The 24,760-nt window shown below is 36.3% G+C and overlaps 2 protein-coding genes across 2 annotated transcripts; one reads left to right on the top strand and one right to left on the bottom strand.

Moving 5' to 3' along the window:
- On the top strand, positions 12,167-18,215 carry LOC109223505 (CASP-like protein 1). Its single transcript, XM_019387846.1, has 3 exons — positions 12,167-12,502; positions 17,118-17,244; positions 17,769-18,215. Exons 1-3 carry the CDS (start codon positions 12,240-12,242, stop codon positions 17,991-17,993), a joined length of 615 nt encoding a protein of 204 aa, XP_019243391.1. The 5' UTR covers positions 12,167-12,239; the 3' UTR covers positions 17,994-18,215.
- On the bottom strand, positions 19,090-20,748 carry LOC109223504 (divinyl chlorophyllide a 8-vinyl-reductase, chloroplastic). Its single transcript, XM_019387845.1, has one exon. It carries the CDS (start codon positions 20,580-20,582, stop codon positions 19,332-19,334), a length of 1,251 nt encoding a protein of 416 aa, XP_019243390.1. The 5' UTR covers positions 20,583-20,748; the 3' UTR covers positions 19,090-19,331.

Below are 24,760 nucleotides of genomic sequence, written 5' to 3'. Positions count from 1 at the left end.
ACCTCCAGCTGAAGCATCCACATTCGCTTTCAAGTTGACAGCTAGACCCATGTAGAATCTCTGGCCGAGCATCTGGTCTGGAATGCCATGATGAGGATACTTCACAAACATCCCTTTAAATCTCTCCCAAGTTTCTTGCAAGGACTCAGTGGAATGCTGCCTATACTGCAATATGGCATCAATTTGCTGTGCAGTCTTGTTAGGCGGATAGAACTTGTTCAGAAACTGCTTGACTAATTCCTCCCAAGTGGTAATAGAGTTGATAGGGAGCGAATTTAACCAAGTCTGAGCTGCCCCGGTTACTGAGAATGGGAACAGGAGCAGTTTGATAGCTTTAGGGGTTACATTGGGCTGCCTTTGGGTCACGCAAATTGACAAAAAAAATTTCAAGTGTTGTTGTGGGTCTTCAATGCTTGACCCGGAGAACAGTCCCTTATTTTGCAGCAGATGCAGCATGTTGTTGGTGATCTGCAATGTCTCCGCTTGAATTGCGGGCACAGCTATGGCAGTGGCCAGATTGTTAGCTGTAGGCTGTTCCCAGTCATAAAGTGCAGCCTCGGGCACAAGAGGTGCCACTCCTCTGACATTTAAGTCAGTTGGCTCATCCCTGATGTTTCCGTTGACGTTATCTACGTCACCCATGTCAAATTCGAGTTGGTGTGTTGGTTGAGGTTGTTGAAGTCCTTTGTTGGCACGGTTCAATGCCCTGAATATTTTCTCGGGTTCTGAGAGTCCTTCTAGTAGTTCTCCAGTCCTTGAAGAATTTCTAGGCATACACCTGCTTTCCACAAGATTTCAATGAAAAGATTGGTATAGAGAAAACTGACTACACTTAGAATTTTTGTATTTCTTTCAAATGTAATTGATAACATCGTTAAATCCCCGGCAACGACGCCAAAATTTGATCACGCTCAACTGAGTCTCACAAAAGACTAAGCGGGCGTTGCAAATATAATCTGAGTATTATTGCTCAGAGTCGAACCACAGGGAATCAACCTATCAATTACTACTGTCAGATTCACTAAATTCTCACAATCTGTTTTCTCAAACTTTCTGATTCACAATGGTTGATTTTCTAACAACTAAAGACTGAAAGTAATTAATAACTGAAAATTAACTAAATTTGATGTGTAAACAGTAGAAATAATGTCTAAGGCAATGGTTTCCCCCGTTGGTAATTTCCTTGGTTGTATATGTCTTATAACTACGATTTAGTTGTCTCTAACAATCATGAACGCTCAAGCTATCGTAATTCTTTCTCAAGTAATTATGATAATCTACTAGACGCACTCTCTCAAGCTACGCTAGCTAAATTTCACAATACAGTTCACTTAGATTGCATCCGGGGTTTCGTTTTCTCTAATCCAACCCCTAAACCCTCGGTTATGACTCTCGTCTATACTCCAGGAGTGATGTTATCCATACAATCACCTAAATATGCACTCTCTCTCAAGTAGATACAAAATAAATAGGGACGGATAATTGAGGGCCCTTTCAACTAATCCACAATCAAATCATAGATGAACAACTAGAGATTAACAACCAAATTCAATTATATTAATAAAACAACCAAGTCATCCCCAATGGGTTCCACCAAAACCTTAGATTAAGGTTTTTAGCTACTCATAACAATGGGGAAATAAACTACTAAAAGATTCATAATCGTAAATTGCAAGAAAAATAAAGAAGAATAAGAACAATGATGTTTTGGGTGATCTCTCACACTTATTTTCCTTGCCAAAGTACTCTCTCAAACATTACATGCCTCCCTTGGGCGAGTTCTATTGTTTAAAATAGGGTTTTGGGCTAAGAATTCTGTGTTTTGCACTTCATTCCCTCAATTTTACGCCTCCTGCTGCAGTCCTACCGCGGTTACGCCAGGACCGCGGCCAAATCACCTCTCAGAATCCGCAACACCTTCCTGCCGCGGTCCGACCGCGATTACGCTGGGACCGCGACAGTCCATCTCCAGTTCCGGTTTTGTGCATTTCGCATGGTGCACTTGGCAGATATTGTGCGATTGGCCTCTTTTCCTCCATAATTGATCCCAAAAGTACTCCATAGCCTTCTTTTATTGTATGTAACCTGCAAAGCATGAAAAGCACTAATCAGAGCATTTTGTTATCACTTTTACCATAAAAACTATACAAGAAGGTGGTTCTTTAGGGCTTAATTATAGTTCAATTCACCTATTATCATAGGTCCGTCACGTTTTTGGGGAAAAGAGGTCCTACATGATATAATGACCACATGTATTATACTGTACAACATGATAATTGAGGACGAGCGTGATCTTAATGCACCAATTGAAGATGCACGTGCATGTCCAGCTCCTACGGTAGAAATGGTAGTAGATGAAGATCACCGATTTGAACAATTTTTAGCTCGACACAAAAAAATTAAGGATAAAGATGCGCATTTCGCACTTCGTAATGCATTAATCGAGCATTTATGGGAGAATAGAGGCGAAACTTAAATATTTATGTGGTACTTAAATTAAATTTGACTATGATGTAATATTTATTTAATTATCTTTTATCAATGATTTCACTTTTAATTAATTTATCCTTTAAAATAATTTTGTAATAAATGATTATATAAGTGGTGAATGTGAATTATATATAATGAATATGGAAAAAAGAAAAAAGATAGTATTAGTTTGAAGGAAAAAAAAATGAAAAGTAAATAGAAGATAATAATATAATATAGAAGAGAGAGAAGATTTGGTGTAAAAAATGGTATAATGGTTGGAGTAAATTTGGTGTTACACCGTTTTGGTGTGAAATTTGGTGCAAAAAATGGTGCTAGCATTGGAGATGGCCTTACATGGACTTGGACAATTATCACCTCTTGAGCTAGCTTTTGGGGTTGAGTTAGGCCCAAGATCCATTTAACATGGTATTAGAGCATGACCCGTCCCGATTTTCAGAAGTTGGGCCCCTATAATTGTCCACGCTCCAGATGTCCAGTCCTGGGCGCGAGAAGGGGTGTTGAGTCCCACATCGACAATGAAGGGGATGGGTGGTCTCCTTATATTACTACTAAAAAATCAGGTTTTAGCGACAGATAAATTCTGTAGCTAAATAGAAAAATCCGTCGCTAATGAGATTAGCTACGGATTAGCAATGAATTATTAAAAAATTCTGTTAGCTACGAGCATTTTAGCGACAGATTAGCGACGACGTTCATAGCTAATTCCAGTTTTTTTTGTAGTGTATGTACTTGAGCAATACTCCACGACTAAAGAATAAGCGTGTTTTTGGATCATCATAGAAACATAGATAGAGTTGACAACGGAATTAAGATCAAAACTTACCAAGGTTTTCTATTTTTTCTTTTGCAACTTGGAGCCCAAGTACTTTCTCCTATAAAAGGAGGAGTTCTCTCACTTCTTCAAACACACCAACAAAGAGAGAAAGAAAGAGTGATGCATCACAGACAGGATATAAGAAAATAGTCTGTGAGGAAAATAAAGAGTGTGAGCGATATTGTAGTGAGGTGTCTTTAGAGTGTTATTTCTTTTGAGTGTTGTAGTGGTCTTTGGAGTATTTTACTCGGGCCTACAAAGTGTAAAATTCCTTGCTATAGTGATATCGGTTGCTCCTCTCGGGGTCGTGGTTTTTTCCCTTTTTCATAAGGGTTTTCCACGTAAAAATCTTGGTGTCGTTGTCACTCTTTTATTCTTGTTGATTACTGTATCTCAGTGATACATTATTATTCGGCTTTTATTACCGTAAATATTATTACTGGTGGGGGGGGGGGGGGTAGGGGGAGAGGGAATTTATTCCCAACAACTGGAATCAGAGCACAGGTTCTACTCGTCCACAGAAATACTATTCACTGTTGGTAGTACTATACTCGGTGAAAAAAATGTCCGGAGTAAAGTACGAGGTAGCAAAATTCAACAAAGATAACAGTTTCTCAACATGGCAAAGAAGGATGAGGGATCTGCTCATCAACAGGGATTACACAAGGTACTAGATGCTGATGCTAAAAAGCTTGATACCATGAAAGCTGAGGATTGGGCTGACTTAGTTGAAAAGGCTGCTAGTGCAATTAGGTTGCACTTATCAGATGATGTGGTAAATAACATCATTGATGAAGACACCGCATGTGGTATTTGGACAAGGTTGGAAAGCCTATACATGTCCAAAACGCTGACAAATAAACTGTACCTGAAGAAGTAGTTATACGCCCTACACATGGGTGAAGGTATGAAATTTTTGTCCCATTTAAATGTGTTTAATGGACTAATCACACAGCTCGCCAACCTCAGAGTGAAAATCGAGGAAGAAGATAAAGACATCTTGCTGTTGACTCGTTACCATCTTCGTGCGATAATTGGCAACAACCATCCTGCACGGTAAGACTACCATTGAGTTGAAAGACATCACTTCGGCTCTTCTGCTCAATGAGAAGATGAGAAAGAAGCCTGAAAATCAAGGATAGGCTCTCATCACAGAAGGTAGAAACAGGAGTTATCAAAGGAGTTCGAGCAACTATGGTAGATCCGGAGCTCGTGGGAAGTCTAAGAACCGATCCACATCAAGTGTCAGAAATTGCTACAAAGATCAACCAGGTCACTTCAAAAGAGATTGCCCAAATCCAAGGAAGGGCAAAGGTAAAACTAGTGGCCAGAAGAATGACGACAACATAACCGCCATAGTGCAAAACAATGATAATGTTGTCCTCTTTATAAATGAGGAAGAGTAATGCATGCACTTGTCAGGTCCAGAGTTGGAATGGTAGTTTACACAGCAACATCTTACCATACCACACCGGTAAGAGATCTTTTTTGCAGATTTGTAGCAGGTGATTTCAGCACTGTGAGAATGGGTAACACAAGTTACTCAAAGATTGCGTATACACTACCCTCCCCAGACCCTACGGTGTGAGATAATGTTAGGTATGTTGTTGTTGTATACTTCTAAATTCTACTAATTAATCTAATACATGAGAATTGAATGGTAGCAGGTGGTAGAGTTAATCCTTCCCTTAGCTGAGCTGAGTGGAGTATATCATATATTTTTCCTCCACAAATTTCTAACTCCGGTTAGTTGTCTTAATTATAGTCAAGTTAGCTAGTTGATTTTCAGGTATTCAATCAAAATACAATAGTATTTGTTGGTTTATTTACTCTTCGTATTAAGTGTTCTCAAATTTTGACCCTAAAGTCCCCACAAATACTTCCAACTTCAACAAAATGGGATTTTTCTATCGTTTTTCCTTTTTCTTGCTAAAGAAACAGATAACCATTTATTTAGACAGCATATGTTTTGACCTACTTTATTGGACAAATTAAAGAAAATTCCTGAGTCTATCCTTGTGCCACGACCCAGGTTTTCCATCCAGGATCGTGATAGAGCCTAACTTTTCGGATGCTAGGTAAGCCAACTGTTAAAGATTTAATACGCTAACCCTTGACCAAATCAGTAAATAACATCAATTAAACCCAAACAGATTAAAAGAGTGCAGAATTTCATAATAACTCAAGTACTTATACACAACTACCCAGAAACTGGTGTCACAATTCACGAACTTCTAAGAGTCACTACAAATACTGGCTGAAAGAAAGTACAATTGTCTTTGAATTAAAAGAAACAGTAAACTGGAATAACTGGAAGGGGACTCCAGGGTCTGCGAACGCCGGCAGATCTACCTTGGGTCTCCTGTGGGTCTGAAGGCAGCAACTCAACTCGGGTCAACACGGTCCAGTACCGGAATCTGCACAGAAAGTACAAAGTGTAGTATCAGTACAACCGACCCCATGTGCTGGTAAATGCCGAGCCTAACCTCGGCGAAGTAGTGACGAGGCTAGGACGAGGCACATAGATAAACTTGTGCAATTAAATAATATACTAACAAGAATAACAATTTATAGAAGCTAAGAAGATTAACAGGAGGGGAAACATGCTAAGGGGGTACCAAAATAAAGAATCACAGCAATAGAGGAATTTAAACAGCTAGTACACCTTGAACCGGTAATAACAAGTAAGCACAACAAACGAAAAATGCACGGCATCACGTTCGTGCTTTCACTCTCAACCTCACCAGATAATCAATAACAGAAACGTGCATGGCATCATCCTTTGTGCTTTACCACTCAACCTCACCATATGAATAATAGAAATGTGCATGGCATCACCCGTCGTGCTTTATCACTCTACCTCACCACATAAGTAATAGAAACGTGCACGGCATCACCCTTCGTGCTTTATCATTCTACTTCACCAAAACAGAGACAACAATAATAGGGAGATAGAGATGGCAACAACAAGTCTTACTTCAACACTTAGTTCCACAATACCAATCTCAACTTTGAGTAAAAATCCCATCAATACCAAATTCAATAAAACATGATAAGAAACTTCTTAACACATCGAATAACTAGTCTACACATAAACAATATGATCAAAATACAACATTTACAAGAATAAGACTTACTCACTTGCTATGACTCGAAAACAACGTATAGATACTCGTCACCTCACCTATACGTTGTACTCAACATCCAAACACGTAACACGTAAGCAAATAACACCTAATCCCTCAAGCTAAGGTTAGCCACGACACTTACCTCGCACCTTCGGCCAAACTCAAAGTTCAATCACCCCTTTTCCCTTCACACAAGCCTCCGGACCAATAAAGTCTAGCGAATTACCAACCAAACAATTCAATTTAAGCCTTAGGAACTACCCATGATAGCAAGGAATTCGATTTAGGCCATTTTTGAAAAAGTCAACAAAAGTCAACACCCGGGCCCGACTTGGTCCAAACCTGAAATTCGGACCAAAACCCGATTACCCATTCACCCCCGAGCCCGGATATACAATTGGTTTTGGAATCCGACCTTAATTTGAGGTCTAAATCCCCAAAATTTGAAATTCCTAGCTTCCACCAAAAAAATCCCAATTCCACCATGAAAACCCTAGATTCTAGGATGAAATCTTGTAAAAAGAGGTAAAAGATTGAAAGAAACTAGTTAAGAATTACTTACTTACGATTTGGGGAAGAAAAAGTCTTTGGAAAATCGCCTCTTGTGTTCTAGGTTTTGAAAAATGGGAGAATGAATGAAAAATCCCGTCCAACATCGTTTTTGAACAGTTGCAGGTATCGCATTTGCGATCAGGGGTTCGCAAATGCGAACTTTACTTCGCAAATGCGAAGACTGGCCTGGGCCTGCTAACATCGCAAATGCGAACAAGTGTTCGCAAATGCGGCCTGAGCTGATCACAATTGCGATCTTGAGCTTCGCAATTGGGAAGGTCCCCTCTCAGCCCTACTGCTCGCAAATGCGATATTTCTTCACAATTGCGAGGCTCACATTTGCGAAGTCTGCAGACCTGAAGCATACCAGCAAATTTTCTTAAGTCCAAATCACTCTGTAGCATATCCGAAACTCACCCGAGCCCTCGGGGCTCCAAACCAAACATGCACATAAGTCTTAAAACATCATACGAACTTGCTCGTGCGATCAAATCGCCAAAATAACATCTAAAACTACGGATTTAACACCAATACACATGAAATTATTAAGAACACTTTGAAATTCTTATTTTCACAACCGGACACCCGAATCACGTCAAATCAACTCCGATTTTCACCAAATTTCACAGACATGACTTAAATATTATATTAAACCTGTACCGGGCTACGAAACCAAAATGTGGGCCGATACCAATGAGATCAAACATTAATCAATTTCTTTAAATCATTAGATTTTTAGACTTACAATTTTTAACAAAAATTTATTATTCGGGCTAGGGACCTCCAAATCCAGTTCCGGGCATACGCCCAGGTCCCATATTTCAATACGGACCCACCGGGACTGTCAAAATACGTGTCCGGGTCCGTTTATTCAAAACGCTGACCGAAGTCAACTAAATTAACTTTAAAGGCAAAAATTATTATTTTTCTCAAATTTCCACATAAAGGCTTTCTGGAAACGCGCCCAGACTGTGCATGCAAATCGAGGAGGAATAAAATGAGATTTTGAAGGCCTCGGAACACCGAATTAAATTCTAAAACACAAGATGACCTTTTGGGTCATCACACCTTGGAAATTATTATCTTGAGAAAAAGGAGATTGAAAATTACAACAATATCCATTTAGCCCTTTATTTTGCACTATTGATGAATGCTAGCTGGATCAACGTGAATATCATGTTGGTCAACGAATTAGATATTCAACTAAAATGACAAAAAAAAAGCTACTAATAATATGTAATGTCATTTGGCGAGATTTAAGTTAAAGTTGCCGTATAGTAAGTGCGTTTCAATATTTTTTGAAAAATAATTATCAACTCGCTTTATCCATTATTCTTTACACGCAAATCACCACTAAAATTGACTATTAAATATCTTATAAAATGTTTAGAGACCAGTGTAGACTTTCAAAATCCTGCTGACAAATGAAATCTCCCGCAATAGAAAGATCAAATAGATCAAGCAAAGTGATAATTCCGATCGAATTGGTTAAAATGTTAAGTTAATATTTTGAACTTCAAATCATTAACTATATAATGAAAAGAAGACGATATTTATAATGAATTACGAGAACAGCTTATAATTAACAGCTAGAGTAACTCGTTTATTGCGTCTCTAGACTCGTACTAAATTCATGCACCAAATCTCCCTAATTCACTATAGTTGAGTGATTAAAATTAAAATTAAAATACATATCACTTAACTATAATGAACCTTAATTATATATGGTATATATGTATACTTCATTGTTTTGATGCATGGACAAGATTTGGATAAAGATTTATTGCCTATTCCTATATAATACGGTTTCTTTCATTGATATATTGAAATGTCATGGTTTCCAGGAACAAAATTTTAGATTTCTTAATTTACTTAACCAGGAATTTTCTTTAGATATTAAAATAATAATATAATGATAAAAATGAAAAGTAAATTACTTAAACCCTCAATCTAGTTTAACAAAAACATTTTTGGACATTCCGCCTAGTTTGAGAAATATCTAACACATGCTTTGAATTTAATTCATTACACAGACCTCCCAAGTTTTCTTATTCAAATCTTTTCCCTCCAATGTTATTAAAATCACTTAGAAATATTAGGAAAATTAGAAAGAGAAATTTGGATAAGTTACATTATTCAACTTAGTAGCTACTACAACTGAATTACTAAACGACTCCAAGATTAATACGTTTAGCTTAAGTTTTATTCCACGTAAAAAAATATACCATTTTTAATTTACTTTTTCTTTTCAAAAGAAATTTACTGCTTTTTCATTTACTATTTCACTTTTTAAAAAAGTACTAAGTTTCCTTAAAAAGTCATCGTAAAAGAAGGTGTTTTGGTTGAAATTAAGGTTTAATTTACCTGAGAAATGTAGATATTTTTCGAACTAGACAAGTAATCAGGAAAAAAGAAAACAAATATGAATGGATAAGAGCTGCTTATACTTCCTTGACGTGTTTGCATGCACAAAAAAGAAAAAAAAATTCTCATCTATGTTAGACTTTTGTGACATATCGTATCAACTTGGACAATGATCATTAATTTATCTTGAAGCTTCTTAAATTCCAATTATTAAATTACAAAAGATAATTATCAGAAGCAAAAAGCAAACTAGCCAAAGCTTTCTGAAAAATGATTAGCTTTATTATTATCTATATTTATACTATATTAAAAGCACGAAGGCCCTTAGCGAAATGTCGTTCACCTTTTTTACCCTTTTAAAATAGAGTTCACACCAGACAAAATAGTCATTTGGTTATTCTTCTAGCTAATTAAACCAAATTTATTACTTATTAAATTTTTCCTTATTCTAAAGTAAGTATTAAGTCCTTATAATTAGGACTTTAAAATTATTAAAATTTTACCATATATAAATTTTACAATTAAAGTATAATTAAATTGCACAAAATCTTTATGCCTAATACATTCCTTATTTGAATTGGGTAAAATAACTAATCTTTAACTCCAAAATTATGAACCCTCTCACCGTTAGGTAGGCATATAATTTGTTTACCTAAACATTTCTAAAGCTTAAAAGTACAAACAAACCCAAACAAAATTATTAATTGGAAACAACGAGGATTTTAGATTTGAAAGTATTAATTAGTGTAGTTCCAAAGAATTAATTTTGAAAATTACCTACATAATTATTTTTAAATGTTAATTTTGAAAGATAAATAATCTGAAAGTATAAGGCAAATATAAATTTCTGGAAATAAATCTAACTAAAAATAAAATATTTAAGGTACCTAAAAATCTAGGAATATATTTTTTACAAAGTTGAAGTTGGTCGGCATCTTCACTTTTGTAGCTTTAAAAAACTAAACTATTCCTTCAACAAATAATTCTAGAAACATTACTAATAATAAAGATTACTAAAATGTACACAAACGTGTTAGATATCTACTAATAAAATTTAGATCTAATTTTAAGTCTTCAAAAATTAAAGATTACTAATAATATGCAGAGCAACTTACAACATATTAGGTCGAGTATGAAAACATATATAAGTTTAATACGGCATGCTTACGTTTAGAAAATAATGGTAGTATTTCAATTTAAAGTAATAAATTACTATACTTTAAGTTAATTATTTGAATAAGTTGAATACATATTGTAAATTTATACACATATTAAATTACAAATCCAATTACAATACTCGAAAAGTAAAACATAGATAAGATAAATTTATGAAATTAATGAAAATAAATTAGATACATTTATTCATAAGTAATTTAAGGTAGTATTTAAAAGAGCTAAAAGAAAACATAGAGAGAGAAAGGTATAAATTGATATTCCTTATTGAATTAACTATATATACATAATCAATATTCTTTGTTGAAATAAATTTACACATTTATTTTAATTCAAAAATAATATTTAAAATTATAAGTTTTATACTCATTTAGATAGGTTACACGTGCAACGCGCGTATCGTAAGACTAGTCAAAAGAAAAGTACAAGCGGAAGATCAGCCACCCACTACGCAACAACACACACAATCTTAAGGTCATGAGTGATTAATCCTTTTCTTTCAAAGAATATTGACCGTGCGGGAGCGGAGGTAACATTTGAAGTTTATGATTATGAATTTATAAATTCATAGTTTGCTTTAGTTATTGTTTTTTGTAATTAAATATTTATGCATATTTATTTAATTTCTAAATATAAATTTAAGCAAAAGTTATTTGACTCGTCTAAACGCACTTTAACTCTGCCTTGTTAACATGTTGATTGCTTTCGGCTCAAAATATATATATGTATGTAAATTGATTTTTTGAAAAGTGAATATTATACTAAATTATCATCAACTGTCACAAAGCAGTTGTAAATGACATACTACTTTATTGTAATAAAAAATGAAACAATACTCAATACCATTATTAATTAAAAAAATTCTAAACCCTGCTCTGAACATATAGTAATGTCCCAAATTAAATAAACCCCATAACAAGGAACCAATTAAGAAATTAAACCAGTCAGATTAATGTTGTGGACCTGTGGGAAACCCCACATATTAATTTTGGCTGGTGGTTTAGCAACATTAGGGATTGAATCGACTATATTGTCTTTTTATAGAACCCAACTCGCCAACTTTCTTATTCTTTAATTTATCCATTACACAAATGCAATAACGTAAATGGCACGAGCAGAGATTAAATGGATAAAATCACACAAGTTAAGTAATTCTTTTGGAGATGTTGAAAATTACGTTTATTTAGTATTCATATAAATTTAACATAAATATATTCCTTGAGCAACCTTAATTAACTCAAGCAGTGTCAAAATTGTGATGCATACACCGAGAAAAGTAGAAGTTAGGAAAATAGTTAGTATTTACCTAATAGAAGACTATAATGATAATTGGCCAAGAATAAAGCTTTACAACTCAAGATAATCATTAAATCATTTTCAACTTTATGTAAAAGCTTCGAAATCCTTCATAAAATTAGACTAAACACCAACAAGAATCTTAATTATATACGTATTATATCATTCTATATCAATCATGACGTCAAGAATTTTTTTTTGAGCTAGCATCAATTAACTTTGATAACATCTTCAAGAAAAATATAATCCAATTAATCAAAAACTTGGCGTGTGGGCAATTCCAACCACCTTAGTTAGGTTAACGTACATCCTATAAATATCAGTATCGATTGTGTTAATTAGTCATACACTTCTTAGAGTCACTAACTTAATTATCATTCAAAACAATTTGGCACCTCTAGTAGTACTATAGTGCACCTATGGCTACTCATGAACCCGAAAAGGTTGGTCCACCCGCAGAAGCATCGGTGGCAGAGCCAGAAAAGGCGGCTCCGCCACCGACGACTGGACCAACCGACTACTTTAAGGTGGCGGATGTGGTGTTGAGGTTGTTAGTATTTGCTTCAGCATTAGTTTCTGTGGTGGTCATGTCAATTAGTAAGCAAACGGAAATCGTTCCAACACCATTTCCACCTTACCGAGCTCCTCTCCCTGCTAAGTTCAATCATTCACCAGCACTTATGTAAGTTTTAAATATCTTCTCTTTCGTCAACATAACATACGTGAGTCTAACTTTTATACACTGCTAGTGTAAAATAATTTTTATACTATCAAGTTATGAAAAAAGATATATACACGTAATCCTTCCGTATAAAATGTTGAATTTTAACCTCAAAATAAGTTAAGACTACATAGTAATTACCTTGTACTATCCAAGTTATATGGCTAGGATTTAACATATATATACTTAACATTTTAAAGAATTTTTTAAAGGGGGAATTGACCCCCTGTGGGGAGGGGGGGGGAGGGGGGGGGACAGGGGGAATATTGATGTGTAGCGAAGACCAATGTATGTGAAGGTTATTTTGAACTGTGATCAAATTTAAGAAGCCTCAACTAAGGTTATGACTTTGTCATGGGATGTAGCAGATTTTTCAAATAGTAAAATAGTACTCCCTCGGTTCACTTTTACTTGTCCATTATTCTAAAAATAGATTTTAATTTTTACTTGTCCACTTTCGTATACCAAGAGAAAAATAATTTATTTTTCCTGTTTTTTCCCTTAGCATTAATTACTCATTCCAATTCATTTTCCAGATCCATTAAGACTAAACACCAATTAATATGGGTACCATGGTAAATCATGCACTTTATTTATTATTTTTAAAGGGTGTGCAAAGTCAATAGTGGACAAGTAAAAGTGAACGGAGGGAGTAACACATATACTACTAGTTTTCATCATCGGGCATGATAAGATAATTATCAAGAAGAAAATTATTGCTCATGTGCGTTGCAAAGATTGTATTACTTAGTACGTAAGAGAAACTATTGAAATATAGTTGATTATGAAGAGAAAATTCTTATGATTAGTAAGACTCATCCATCACCAATCACATGCTGTGATCATTTAATTTGTTAGTATGATTATAAGAAAGGTTAGCCTTATTTCTTTCAAGATAGCAAATTAAAGAAATTCTTAGGTGTTTTGTGTAGCCAGAATTTTGCGTGATTGCATTTTAACAAGTATTTCCTCCGCTCCATTTTAGCCACCATAGTTATTAAAATGTCTAAAGTACTTATCATTTTAGAAAATAAGATATATTAATTTTTCTTTATTTTACCCTTAGTATTAAAGGTAAAAAAAAAAACATTGATTACATAGCATAGGTAACCTAAATATGAAGAGTAAATAAGAGTATAATAAACAGAAAGTCCTTACGTACTAATTTTTTAAGGGACGTGTAAAAAAGAAATACTACAATTAAATTGGACCAAATTAAAGGAATATTTTTTTGTGGGAACACGATTTAATTAGAATTCTCTGCCTTTAACTTGAGATGATTATTTCGAGCTTTCTATTTTACTTCTTTAGTGACTCAGATCTGTAATATTCTTAAGACTAGCCCTAGGGTACGCGCTTTGCGCGTGTACCCTATATCAATGAATATATAATTTTTTAAAAATTACATAGATAATATTTAAATAATGTCTTTGGTTATAAAACAAAAAATAAATTTCTTGAATGATGAATGTTGATCCCATTTAGCTAATACAACAAAGAAAAAAGATCTTTCTTTATAAAAATCCGTAAATGCTTTATTCTATTTTTAAAGACCTCTTCCGGAATACCTTATGAAAGTTGTTATTGTTTAAGTGATCTAATATTATAAACAAGCAAGTCATGCATAAATATTGTTATCAAGATTCTTTAAAGATTTGTCAAATAAAACCTATTGAATTTTTTTTTTTAAATCTCTTTAGAGTTTTGGAATGAAGAGGTTGTCCCTATAGCTCAAGAAAAATTGACAACTACAGTGTAAAATCCAAACACGACTAATATTGAGTTAATATTTTACAAACAGATAACTTACAGATATATAAAAAAAATACCCAGAGTTGTCATTGTTGGAATATAAAAAAAAATTAATAAATCCATTTATAATACAAAATATTATCTTCTGTTGTCTTATCCTTAGTATTTCAAGTTGGCATTTTACCAATTTGACTTTAAGTGTTACACTGTAATTAAATTTTCTCTATTGTCTAATTTTTTCTTAGCGCCAATCTTCTCCTTTATGTAGCCTAAGGGGTCTTTTAAATTCACAAATACGGAAATCAAGTAATAACAAAAATATTTATTAGATATACTTTCGATTAATAAATATTTGATTTATTGAACAAACAATAGATCGAATGTATGGAGTATAATATAAGAAATGTATTTGATTTCTCATATATAAACTTGGAAAAAAAATTTATTTTTAACTTTAACCTTGGTTTTTTAAAAGATTTTTGAATAAGCGCTTTGGAGAAAGTTATTTTTATATTTGATTATTTTATCCTATGATAGCTCTGTATACTAAATTTAAATTCGTTCATGTACATATAAATAATCTTTTAGAAATTTAGTATATAATCTATCTATTTTTTAATAATTTTTTCTTGTATTCTTAAATTGATAATTAGCACATACTCGTATTTGCAAATTCAATATTAGTGCCGATTGCGATTTTGCGAGTACCTGAAATCATGTGCGCACAAGTGTTCTAATACCAACATGGCAGTAAAGTAATAGAAGCCAATCAAAATATCTTATAATTTATTAAAGAAATTTTAAAAGAAATACTTGAACCAATAATAAGGATTGAACTTATTAAAAAGAATTATTTTAATGTACTGACGTATTTTGATCCAATCGAAATTCGCGTACTATCAAAATATTAAGCTAGCAACTTTTTATTTTGTTACCATATTTAATCTAGTTAGAATCATCCAATGTTGCAGTTTTTTTATCTAGAGAACTATAGTCCTCTAACAGTAAAATGTTAAATTAGCATGCAATTTAAGGAAATTCACAATCTCAAGGCTCGAAATGTAAAAAAAGAAAAATCATAGTTGAACTTCAATAAAGGCAATACTTTTCAAGACGTACTAAATTAGGAACTGCACCAAAAAGATTGTATAAAATAATTTATGAGATAAGAAGGATTGTTTACGTGAACTAATGAAACTGTTATAATTTCAAATAGATGTTGGGGTGCCATTTACCAAAGGCTACTCTTAAAGGACACAAATTTACGATAGTAATATGTATAATATAATCAATTAAATGAGGTAATAAAATAAAAAAAATCATACCAAATACGAGCAGCTTGAGTTGGTATAATAATTAGTAATTTTAACTATAGAACATAGAACAAAAGCTGTCATAACAATTAGTAATTTTAACTATAAAATATATAACAAAAATAATCTTGAATTTACAAAATCTTCAATTGATATGAGTAGATGCCTAACCAATATTATGTTATGGATGCAATGATCCAAATAACAATTACAATAATTATAAATAAGTCAATTTTCAACTAATGATCATATATGAGATATTATATACAAATATCACAGTTGATAGCTTTTCAATTTGCATTTGTTTATTAAGAATGCACGAACGTCTATTATTGCATAACTTAACAACATGTTATAGGTTAGAAAATTCACCTCATATCATAGGCAAATTTACCTATGTAGATATTGATACTATGAAGAATTTATGATAAAAGAATATAAAAATTGCGGCTTTTTCTATAGAAGTTGTCAGCTACTCCTTATTCTAAATTGTTTTGGTCCAATAATTTTCGAAACCTAAAGAGAAAACACAAAACCTACTATTGATAACCCAAAACTTAAATTGAATCCTAAACCTAAACAAAGAAAAGACCCACCGTAAGTAACAATGAAAATAAAAGACACGATATAAATTAAGAATCCTAAAATCTACTCTAATTTAGAATCCAAAACCTAAAGGAAACCTTTAAAAAACAAAACAAAAAAAGCTAAAGGAAACCAAAAACATAAAAAAGATATACTGCGTAAAGATATGCAGACCTTTCCTAAGCAAAGTAAAATCTAAAGAATCATAAACCTAAAGGAAAGTACAAACAATTTTATTTTTCTTCAAAAGAAAATAATTAATTACTACAATTATAATTATATCTAATATAAAATTCACTTAAAAAAGATAAAAAAGGCGATCAACATTTCGATAGGATCTTCGTACTTTTAATATAGTATAGATAGATAGATATAGATAAAAAGGTGAAGGTACTTACCACTTGAAAGATCCTCCTATCTAACAACTCACATCTTAAAGTACAGAGCCACTTTTTTTCCTTTATTTATTATTTTTCAATATTGACTGGAACTTTGTATATTTATTCCCCCCGATTAAGTGCAATCGCGGGTGGTTGCCAAGCCAACTCTTTTCTTTTCTTTTTTCGTTCTTTTGTTTTTATTGTTAAACTATATTATATTTTGTTATTGACTGGAGCTTTTGTATCTATTCTTAGTCAATAATAATTCTGAAAATATGTGAACACAAAACAAGTGGATTTGCAGCGGCCTCAACTGGCTATTTTATTTATGAGTCAAATCTCATTATTCTTGATTCTGTCAAATTTTTGATTTTTATATCACTTAATAATAATAAAAATAAAAAAAAAATATATCTTGATTGTTACACCTATATATGTTTTTACCACTTGTTTATCAATTCATTTAGACTAAATAATGTTGGTTACATTTGAACATTTCCAACTGATTTCAGAAAGCTACCTAACACAGAATTATTTATGTTGCAGCTATTTTGTAGCAGCACTCTGTGTGGCTGGTTTTTTCAGCATACTTACTGCACTTGGCTCCTTGTACTCCCTCTTTAAGCCTGGTTGCTCCGCAAAGATTATTTCCCATTTCATTATCATTGATGTTGTAAGTTCTTACACTCTTTTATGGCTTCATATTTCTAATAGGGTACCCGGCCCCCGCCCTAACACAACCGAAAAATACCATCTTTTCCTACTCACTTCAGAACTAGACTAGTTGATTTTCTTTGGCTGACCGGCTTTAAGTAACCTTCGTTTTCCTTCCACTTCGAGTCTCTTCTTGAATAGTTATAGATGTACCTTGTGATGGGGTTTGGGGTGGGGTTGGAGACTTTCTTGATTGTCTTATTCTTCAACAATGGATTAGAATGTGCTTAAGTATCTCCAATGGTAGCGTATATTATGCTCGAGGTTTCTCGAGCCTTCGGTTGTATCAACGCTTCCATATTAGGGGTTATGAAATTCTCGTTATGAACTTTTTGACACAATCAAGAGTGTGTCCTAGTGGTCTAATAATTCCAGCTTCCGCTTAGGTTCTAAGAATATTGTTTACTATCACTATGACACAACTATGGATAAAATCCTGGGTCCACCACTGCTCGCGATAGTAATCTTTATGTATATTTGCAGCTTTTGCTAGGGATAGTTGCATCAGCAACCGGAGCAGCAGCATCAGTGGCATACATAGGACTAAAAGGCAACACTCATGTGGGATGGGGAAAGGTTTGCAACATGTATGGCAAGTTCTGCAGATACATTGGAGCTTCCATTGGAGTCTCATTGTTCTCGACCGTTCTGCTTCTTCTTCTTGTTCTCCTCTCTGTATACTCTCTTTCTAAGAAGATCCCAAAGTAAACAAGCTAGCCATAAAAAGTACCATTCTTGATGTATAGCAGAAAACCCCTCGTTAAATGTCAGCATGTGACAGTCTGTAGTATTCAAGTTTAAGTTTGATCTGTGTATGTTTGTCTCTTTTCTTGTGAGCATTAGCTATTGCATCAGTGTTTGTACATGAATTCAATCATCTACCTGTTTTGGGATTAACAAAAGTTTCCAATTTACAGTGTTTTATTTCAATTAGTTCTAATGGTACACCAGCAGACCATCTGCATTTTGGATTCAAATATAATGTTGGACGATGTCCAGAACCAGACACATGTTGCTGTTCAAACTAGCCAAGAACAGATATTCAATTCTTATGCATTCACTTCATCAAACCACATCTTTGACTTGCTTTCACACCTACCATCTTATAATATACGATGTAAGATATCCTTATCTAGATTTTGAGTTAAATTATTACTGGGATTTTTCTTCAATTGCACCCTCCTCTGAGGGTGCAATTGATATGTTAATCTTATGAAAGAAGCATTTCCAAACTAAGACAAGTTAGTACGATCAGACAATTACATATCAATTGCACCCTCAGAGGAGGGTAAAACTTAAAAGAATGACGAAGAATCATACGAAAAGGGTGAGTCTTACGGATGAAAGGCTCTCTACAGACTCCAAAATTTGCGAACCAATTGTGCACAAAGATGTATAGTTGCAAAATTGGGTTTGGGGTTGGGCTACCTAGATTTGAAGGCCACATTTTAAACCAAATAAACCAGACCATCACATACAAAGTAAGTGAACCATGACTGCAATGACCAGTCCTATAAATACCATATATCAGCTGACTCGTATAAATGGCTTTTTCAGTAGTTATTATATATTACCAGAGCATAACACCAACTCTAAAAGAACATCTATCATCTTCTGAAACTGAACTCCACCATCTGTTCTCAGAAATTATCCTCGATAAGGGATCATTTAAATTGCTCATTTGGTGTTAAATTTACCTCTAGCATATCCTAGACAGTGCAATTTGACAGCAGGGTAATTTCCATATTCTCTATGCAGGAAAAGAATTCTCTAATTTGACACAACTAGTTATAAGAAGTAACAATTAAGAAAAGTGCGCATGATAGATGAGCTGCTTAACATTCAGGAATTTACACCATTCCATATTCCATTATTGGATAGGTAGGACCGCATATATTCATATTAGAGTAAAATGTACACATAAATAAATTGATAACTTTTCAATATCTGCTACAGCTGGACAAACTGCATACCTCAAAATTGATTTGTCAGAGAGTAGCTAGTTAAGACCTCTTTGATAACAAACTTTCAATATGATGGAGAATTTTAGAATATTGTTTGCTCCCCTAACTCCTGACCAGCCATTCCTTCTTTGAGTACTTTCTGAAAAAAATCTTCCAATGTATCTTTTCCGTAACTAGGTGTCGCCTCGGCATTATATTCCCCGGTCTCAGGATCCCAAACCAACATACTCTCTGCTGCATAATACCTCCCAATCTTCCCAAACTCGGCCGCATCTTCCAACGATGGAAATATTTTTACAAGGAAGTCAAGCAACCCAATCGCAAAGTCCATTATTTCAATGGGAACCTTAAGAAACTTTGGTTCTTTCCCCACAAGTTTAAACAAAATTTCCGCTTGCTCTAATGGCGTCAACGCCTTCCCAGGTCCTCCAATAGGCAAAACTTGATTGATTTTATCCTCTTTCAGTACACAATCAGCAATAAAAGAAGCCAAATCTTGCTCGCTTATCGGCTTACAAGCACACAACTTTCCATCACCAAACATCACATAAGGTTTCCCATCTTTCACCAATTCAACCTGACCTCCTAAGCTCTTGAAAAATGCAGTTGGCCTTACAATACTATAAGTAAATCCATCATCCACTTCTGCTTCTTTCATCAACTCCGCCTCGAATTTCAGCTTAGCTCTTTGAAATTCAAGAAGGGGTTTTTGCACACAAATTGCAGACAACAAAACAAAATGTGAAGCCCCAAACTTTTTACCAGCAACAAGACTATTCTTTGTAGCCTCATAATCAATCAACCAAGAATCTTTTACCCCACCATTTCTACTAGCAAGACAAGACACAACAACATCAATTTGAACCCCTAAATTCTCCACACTTTTCTCCAAACTCTCCAAATTAGTAACATCAGAAAAACAGACATTAGCTCCATTTAATTGTTCCAAGGTATCATCTTTACTATTCTTTCCTTTAATACCACTTTTTTCTCTAGCAATAGCTATAACATTAAACCCTCTATTAATTAACTCCTTAACCACAAATTTTCCAATGTAACCAGTTGACCCCACAACTAAAACATTAATATCTTTTGGATTTTTACCTCTGAATGAAATTTTGGGGCTTTCAATAGTAGAGGCAGCTGAAACAGTGATTGGTTTAAGCTTTCTTGAATTAACTCTAAAGGGTACATTCACAGAAAGAAAAGGAATTGCATAAGGGACTCTACTTACCTGAACATGATTGATGAAATGAGATGACAAAAGTTGCCTAAAGTTATGGTCTTTAGTTGATTGAAGTGTGAGTCCACTAGAAGGAGCAAAAGCAGACATTTTTCTTTCTTTGAACTAGTTCAAGAAACTTGGATACTGGCCAAAAGTTCTGGTGGTCTTAATCAATCATAGGGGGTAAAAAGAAGGAAAAATATAGAAAGAGAAAAAATTTGAGGTGGTTGATGACATGGAAATTGAGCTAGTTGATTTACCAGAATGATTGGTTGAGATTGGAAGGGGGAGTAACAAGAGAAAATCTTTATCTTGTCCAAAAGCAAAAAATATCATTTGGGCCTTGGTGATATAATAACCCAAATTCATTGCTCCATCAGACTAGCCCTTGCAAAAGGACTTGTCCATGATCAAATTAAGGAGGCCTAGGATGGCCCAACCCAAAGAATTTTTTAAAAAGAAAAATTTACTTAAATAGCCGTTCACTCAACCGTTTAAATTAAAAACAACCGGCGGATGCATAGTATATACTATATAATTAGAGGCGGAATCATGATTTGAACCTTATATTTTCGGAATTATAATCCTTTTTAAGCTACTGGGTTCTAAATGAATAATTTGGAGGGTGAGGCTACGACAGCCGGAGAGTGAAACCCTAGCTGACTTCAGATCTAGAGGGAACTAAAATTTTGGCTAAGAAATTCCCCACAGACAGCGCCAAATTGTTTGACCAAAAAGTATTGAGCTTCTTGTTAAACTACTTAAATAAGAATATTTTAGGTAAATCCTAGCCAAAGATAATTTACCCTAGATCTAAGATAGAGGATAAGAGTAAGCAAACATAGCACACATAAGATTTAACTGTAACGCTGAATGAATCCTATTACATAAGAAGAGGGTGGTGATTTATATAACATTAAACAACGATGAAGAATACATAGGTAAAAAGGGTCACCGATCTTTGCAAGGTTGAACCCCATACATTTGATATGATAAGACTAATGATGTATGTCGAGGATCTGAGCTTCCTTGCTTCTTTCTCCTTCGTGGAGAGAGAGAGAGAGAGAGATCAAGATCTCTCATCTTCTCAGAAAAACCTGTGTCTTGATTTGTTTTCCAGCCCTCTTCCTTCTTCTTCTCACTTAGTTTATATACTAGGTCTTATCCTTTACCCAACGGTCATTAACCATAATACTTAAGTCGTTTGACTATATTACGGGTCGACCTCTTGAAATGTCGTAATATCCAATTCGCCTCTCGAACGTTCTAAATACATGACTTCGGTCGTGGCCGAGGTGCGTGTCGTTATAGCGTTGTATGGATACGACTGTCCCAAGTAACTTTTCGCCGTCCCTTTCCACGTCGATTCTTGTCTGGTCAGATTTTGACCCATACAGTTAGTCCCTCCGCCCGTTGGGGTCGCCCTTGGCGAGCTCGATGGGCGAACTTTGTCGATTCGAAAATTGTGAGAAATCTGAACACTTTGCGCGAGAGATGAGCACCTCATGGCGAGGTAGCGATGTGACGTTTTAAGAGCTTGCGTCAAACCGTCACTTCAGTTCAGAATGTCATTAATACTTCTCATGCGTCATTATGGTGCACGTTTTCTATGCATTGCGTAGATTCCCGTGCCCTTTCTATTTTCTAAATGGCAGCGTTTGGTTTTCCTGCTCAGGGCATTTATATCCCTATACATAGGGGAGAATCTTTCATTTGAACGTTACGCTTCTTAATCGCCCAAGAGAGATTTTTGCAACTCTTCTTCTCCTCTAGTTTCTATGTTTCTGTTAGGATTTGTTGTGACCATTATCTTTTTCCCTTATCATTCTCGTTTCCTTCAATCAAAGAAAAGATAGCTAGTGCTTCTTCTAACTCTGATAGAGACATTGGTGCTCTGGTGCCGGAAAATGATGTACCCCAAATCAAAGAGGGAGTGGGTCCGGTGGAAGACGAGAGTTTTCCGACGGTAGATAAGGTGGTTCCCCGTCCAGGGAAGGCGAGGACTGATTTCAACAGCCCTGCTAGGGATGAGTCAGAACCTGTTTTCTCGATGATGGATGCTTCAGCGCTTACGGTGTTCAAAGCCAAATGGGGGATTCCCGATCACATTTAGCTAGTTCCGGCGGGTCGAGACATAGTGCATATACACCGTCCGGGCTACTACGCGTTCTACGCATATCCATTCGTCCTTGGATACACGCTTCCCCTTCCCTCATTGGCGGTGGACTTTTGCCGCTTCTACGAGGTGTGTCCGGCCCAACACTCTCCGTACATATACAAGCTCTTCCTTATGCTTAGCAAGTACGCGGAGCTAACCGATCGAGGAATTTCTCCACAATATTTGCTTCACCTTGTCGCCCCCCCTTCCATTTTCATAGAGGCACGATGATTCACATGCGTCATCGAGGGACCAAGGGTTTGGTGGTGACGATGGACGACAAGACCAACCGCCGCTTCTGGGAAAATTACTTCTATGTCCGCACGGAGCACGTGGTGTCTAACCCCGCCGGGTTCCCTGAGGCGTGGAATTTCGCCCGTAGGTCTCCCTTTCCTTTTATTATATATTTTTTAAACATGGCTGTTGGTCGCCTCTCTTTGATGACCGTAGTGTCTTCTGTTTTCGCAGCCGAGAGGGTGCCTCTTCCGCAAGTTGCCAACATTCACAAATGGGTGAGCGCGATTCTACCCCACACGATGGGGATCCGCGAATGGGCGCCTTTTTATGAGAGGTTTGGGCGCAAACCTTCCACTGGTAAGTCGGCTTGTTTCGGCCTTAGTCGCTTTATTCTTTGCTCCATCCTTTTTCTTTATCTTATCTTTGTTTGATCCAATTTCTTGTTGGCATCGGAGAGGAGCGAGAAGGGCAAGGGCTCCTGCCCTTGTTTTCCGTCAGCCGCCTTCCTCTGCCCAGCCCGCACCAAGAGCAAATATGGACGAGGGCGGCCAAAGTTTGGTTGCTCAACGGAACGCGTTGGCGGCCGAAACCATTCGTTTGGAGGTTGCTTCTCGGTCGGGGACTCCGGTCCCCACAGTCCGTTCAACGGGTGAACCTTCTCGTGGCGGTGGCAAAGAGACCCCGTCGAAGAGGCAAAGGATAGTGTTGGAAGAGGCGTCTTTAGCTGAAATGCCCTCGAGGGGCGATCTCGTTTTGGCGGTGCCTGAAACCGGTGGTGGTGCCAATCAGGGTGTGGAGGCGATGCCCGTTGCGGGCGTGGAAGAGGCTGCTGCGGTAGGGGCACAGAATTTTGAGGCTGCCGCTACTGTTCCGAGCGACCCATCGACGTCTCGGCCGGCCCGTACCCCATCTTCGGCTACTGAGAGTTTGAAGGGCGTAGTGGTGGAGGATTATGAATCCGATTCTGATATCGATCCTGAGGACATGAGGATGTTCGATGAGGGCTTTACCAGGGTCGATGTGAGGGCGGAAGGCCCTTCCGGCGTACTCGAAATCCTGTCGGATTTTAATCTGTTGGAGGACACGGTGGATTTGGTGCCTCAGTTTGACCTTCTGTGCTCCGCCACCGAAAGCAGATCTATTCGGGAGATCAGTGATTCTAGTTTGTCACGCGGTGTGGCCGGGATGGCCCAAAGGGTGAGTTCCCTTTTGTTATTTTCTTTGTTTTGTGCCCTTTGCTTTTGCTGATTCTCCCCCTATTTTTAGACTTACATACTGGAGATAGAGAGTGCTCGTAGGGCTGAGACGCGGGCCGAAGTTTTTCTGAAAATGGCCGAAAAGTATCGGCGGTATCGCAACAGGTGCCGTGAGATGCGCGAGCAACTTAGGACGGGCACTAGCACTCAATCCGTCAGGGAGGAGTTGGAAAAAAGGGACGAGGATCTGATACGGTCTATGCTTAGTACCAAAGATGAGGAGCTCGAAGTGGGCAAAGGGGTTGTAGTGGAATGCGAGGACCTTAAGACGAAGGTGCTGTCTTTGCGATCCGAGCTCGAGCAGAATGCCACCAGAGTTGCCAACCTAAGTGCAGAGTGGGCGGAGAAGGTGGCTGAGCTAGAAATGAAGGTGGCCGAGTTGGAGAGAGCTGAGGAAGCTCGAGTGGCGGCTTTGGCGAAGACGGCGGCGCTAGAAGACACTATCCGTGTCCTCAGGTCTGAGCGGGAAACTGAGAAGGCGATGGACACACTGAGGGAAGTACAACTCAAGGAGCGGATCGGTGAACTTGATCGGGATGCTTCGAGCCTGGGAGACCGAGTACGGCTCTCGAGGCTGAGAAGGCGCAGCTGTTGGCTCAGGCCGCCTCAGAATCTGCCCTGTGTGTCCCCACGTT

The sequence above is a fragment of the Nicotiana attenuata genome, chromosome 3, assembly GCF_001879085.1.
Source record: "Nicotiana attenuata strain UT chromosome 3, NIATTr2, whole genome shotgun sequence".
Taxonomy (NCBI): domain Eukaryota; kingdom Viridiplantae; phylum Streptophyta; class Magnoliopsida; order Solanales; family Solanaceae; genus Nicotiana; species Nicotiana attenuata.
The sequence above is the reverse complement of the archived record's forward strand: the minus strand, read 5'-3'. Positions and strand labels throughout refer to the sequence as shown.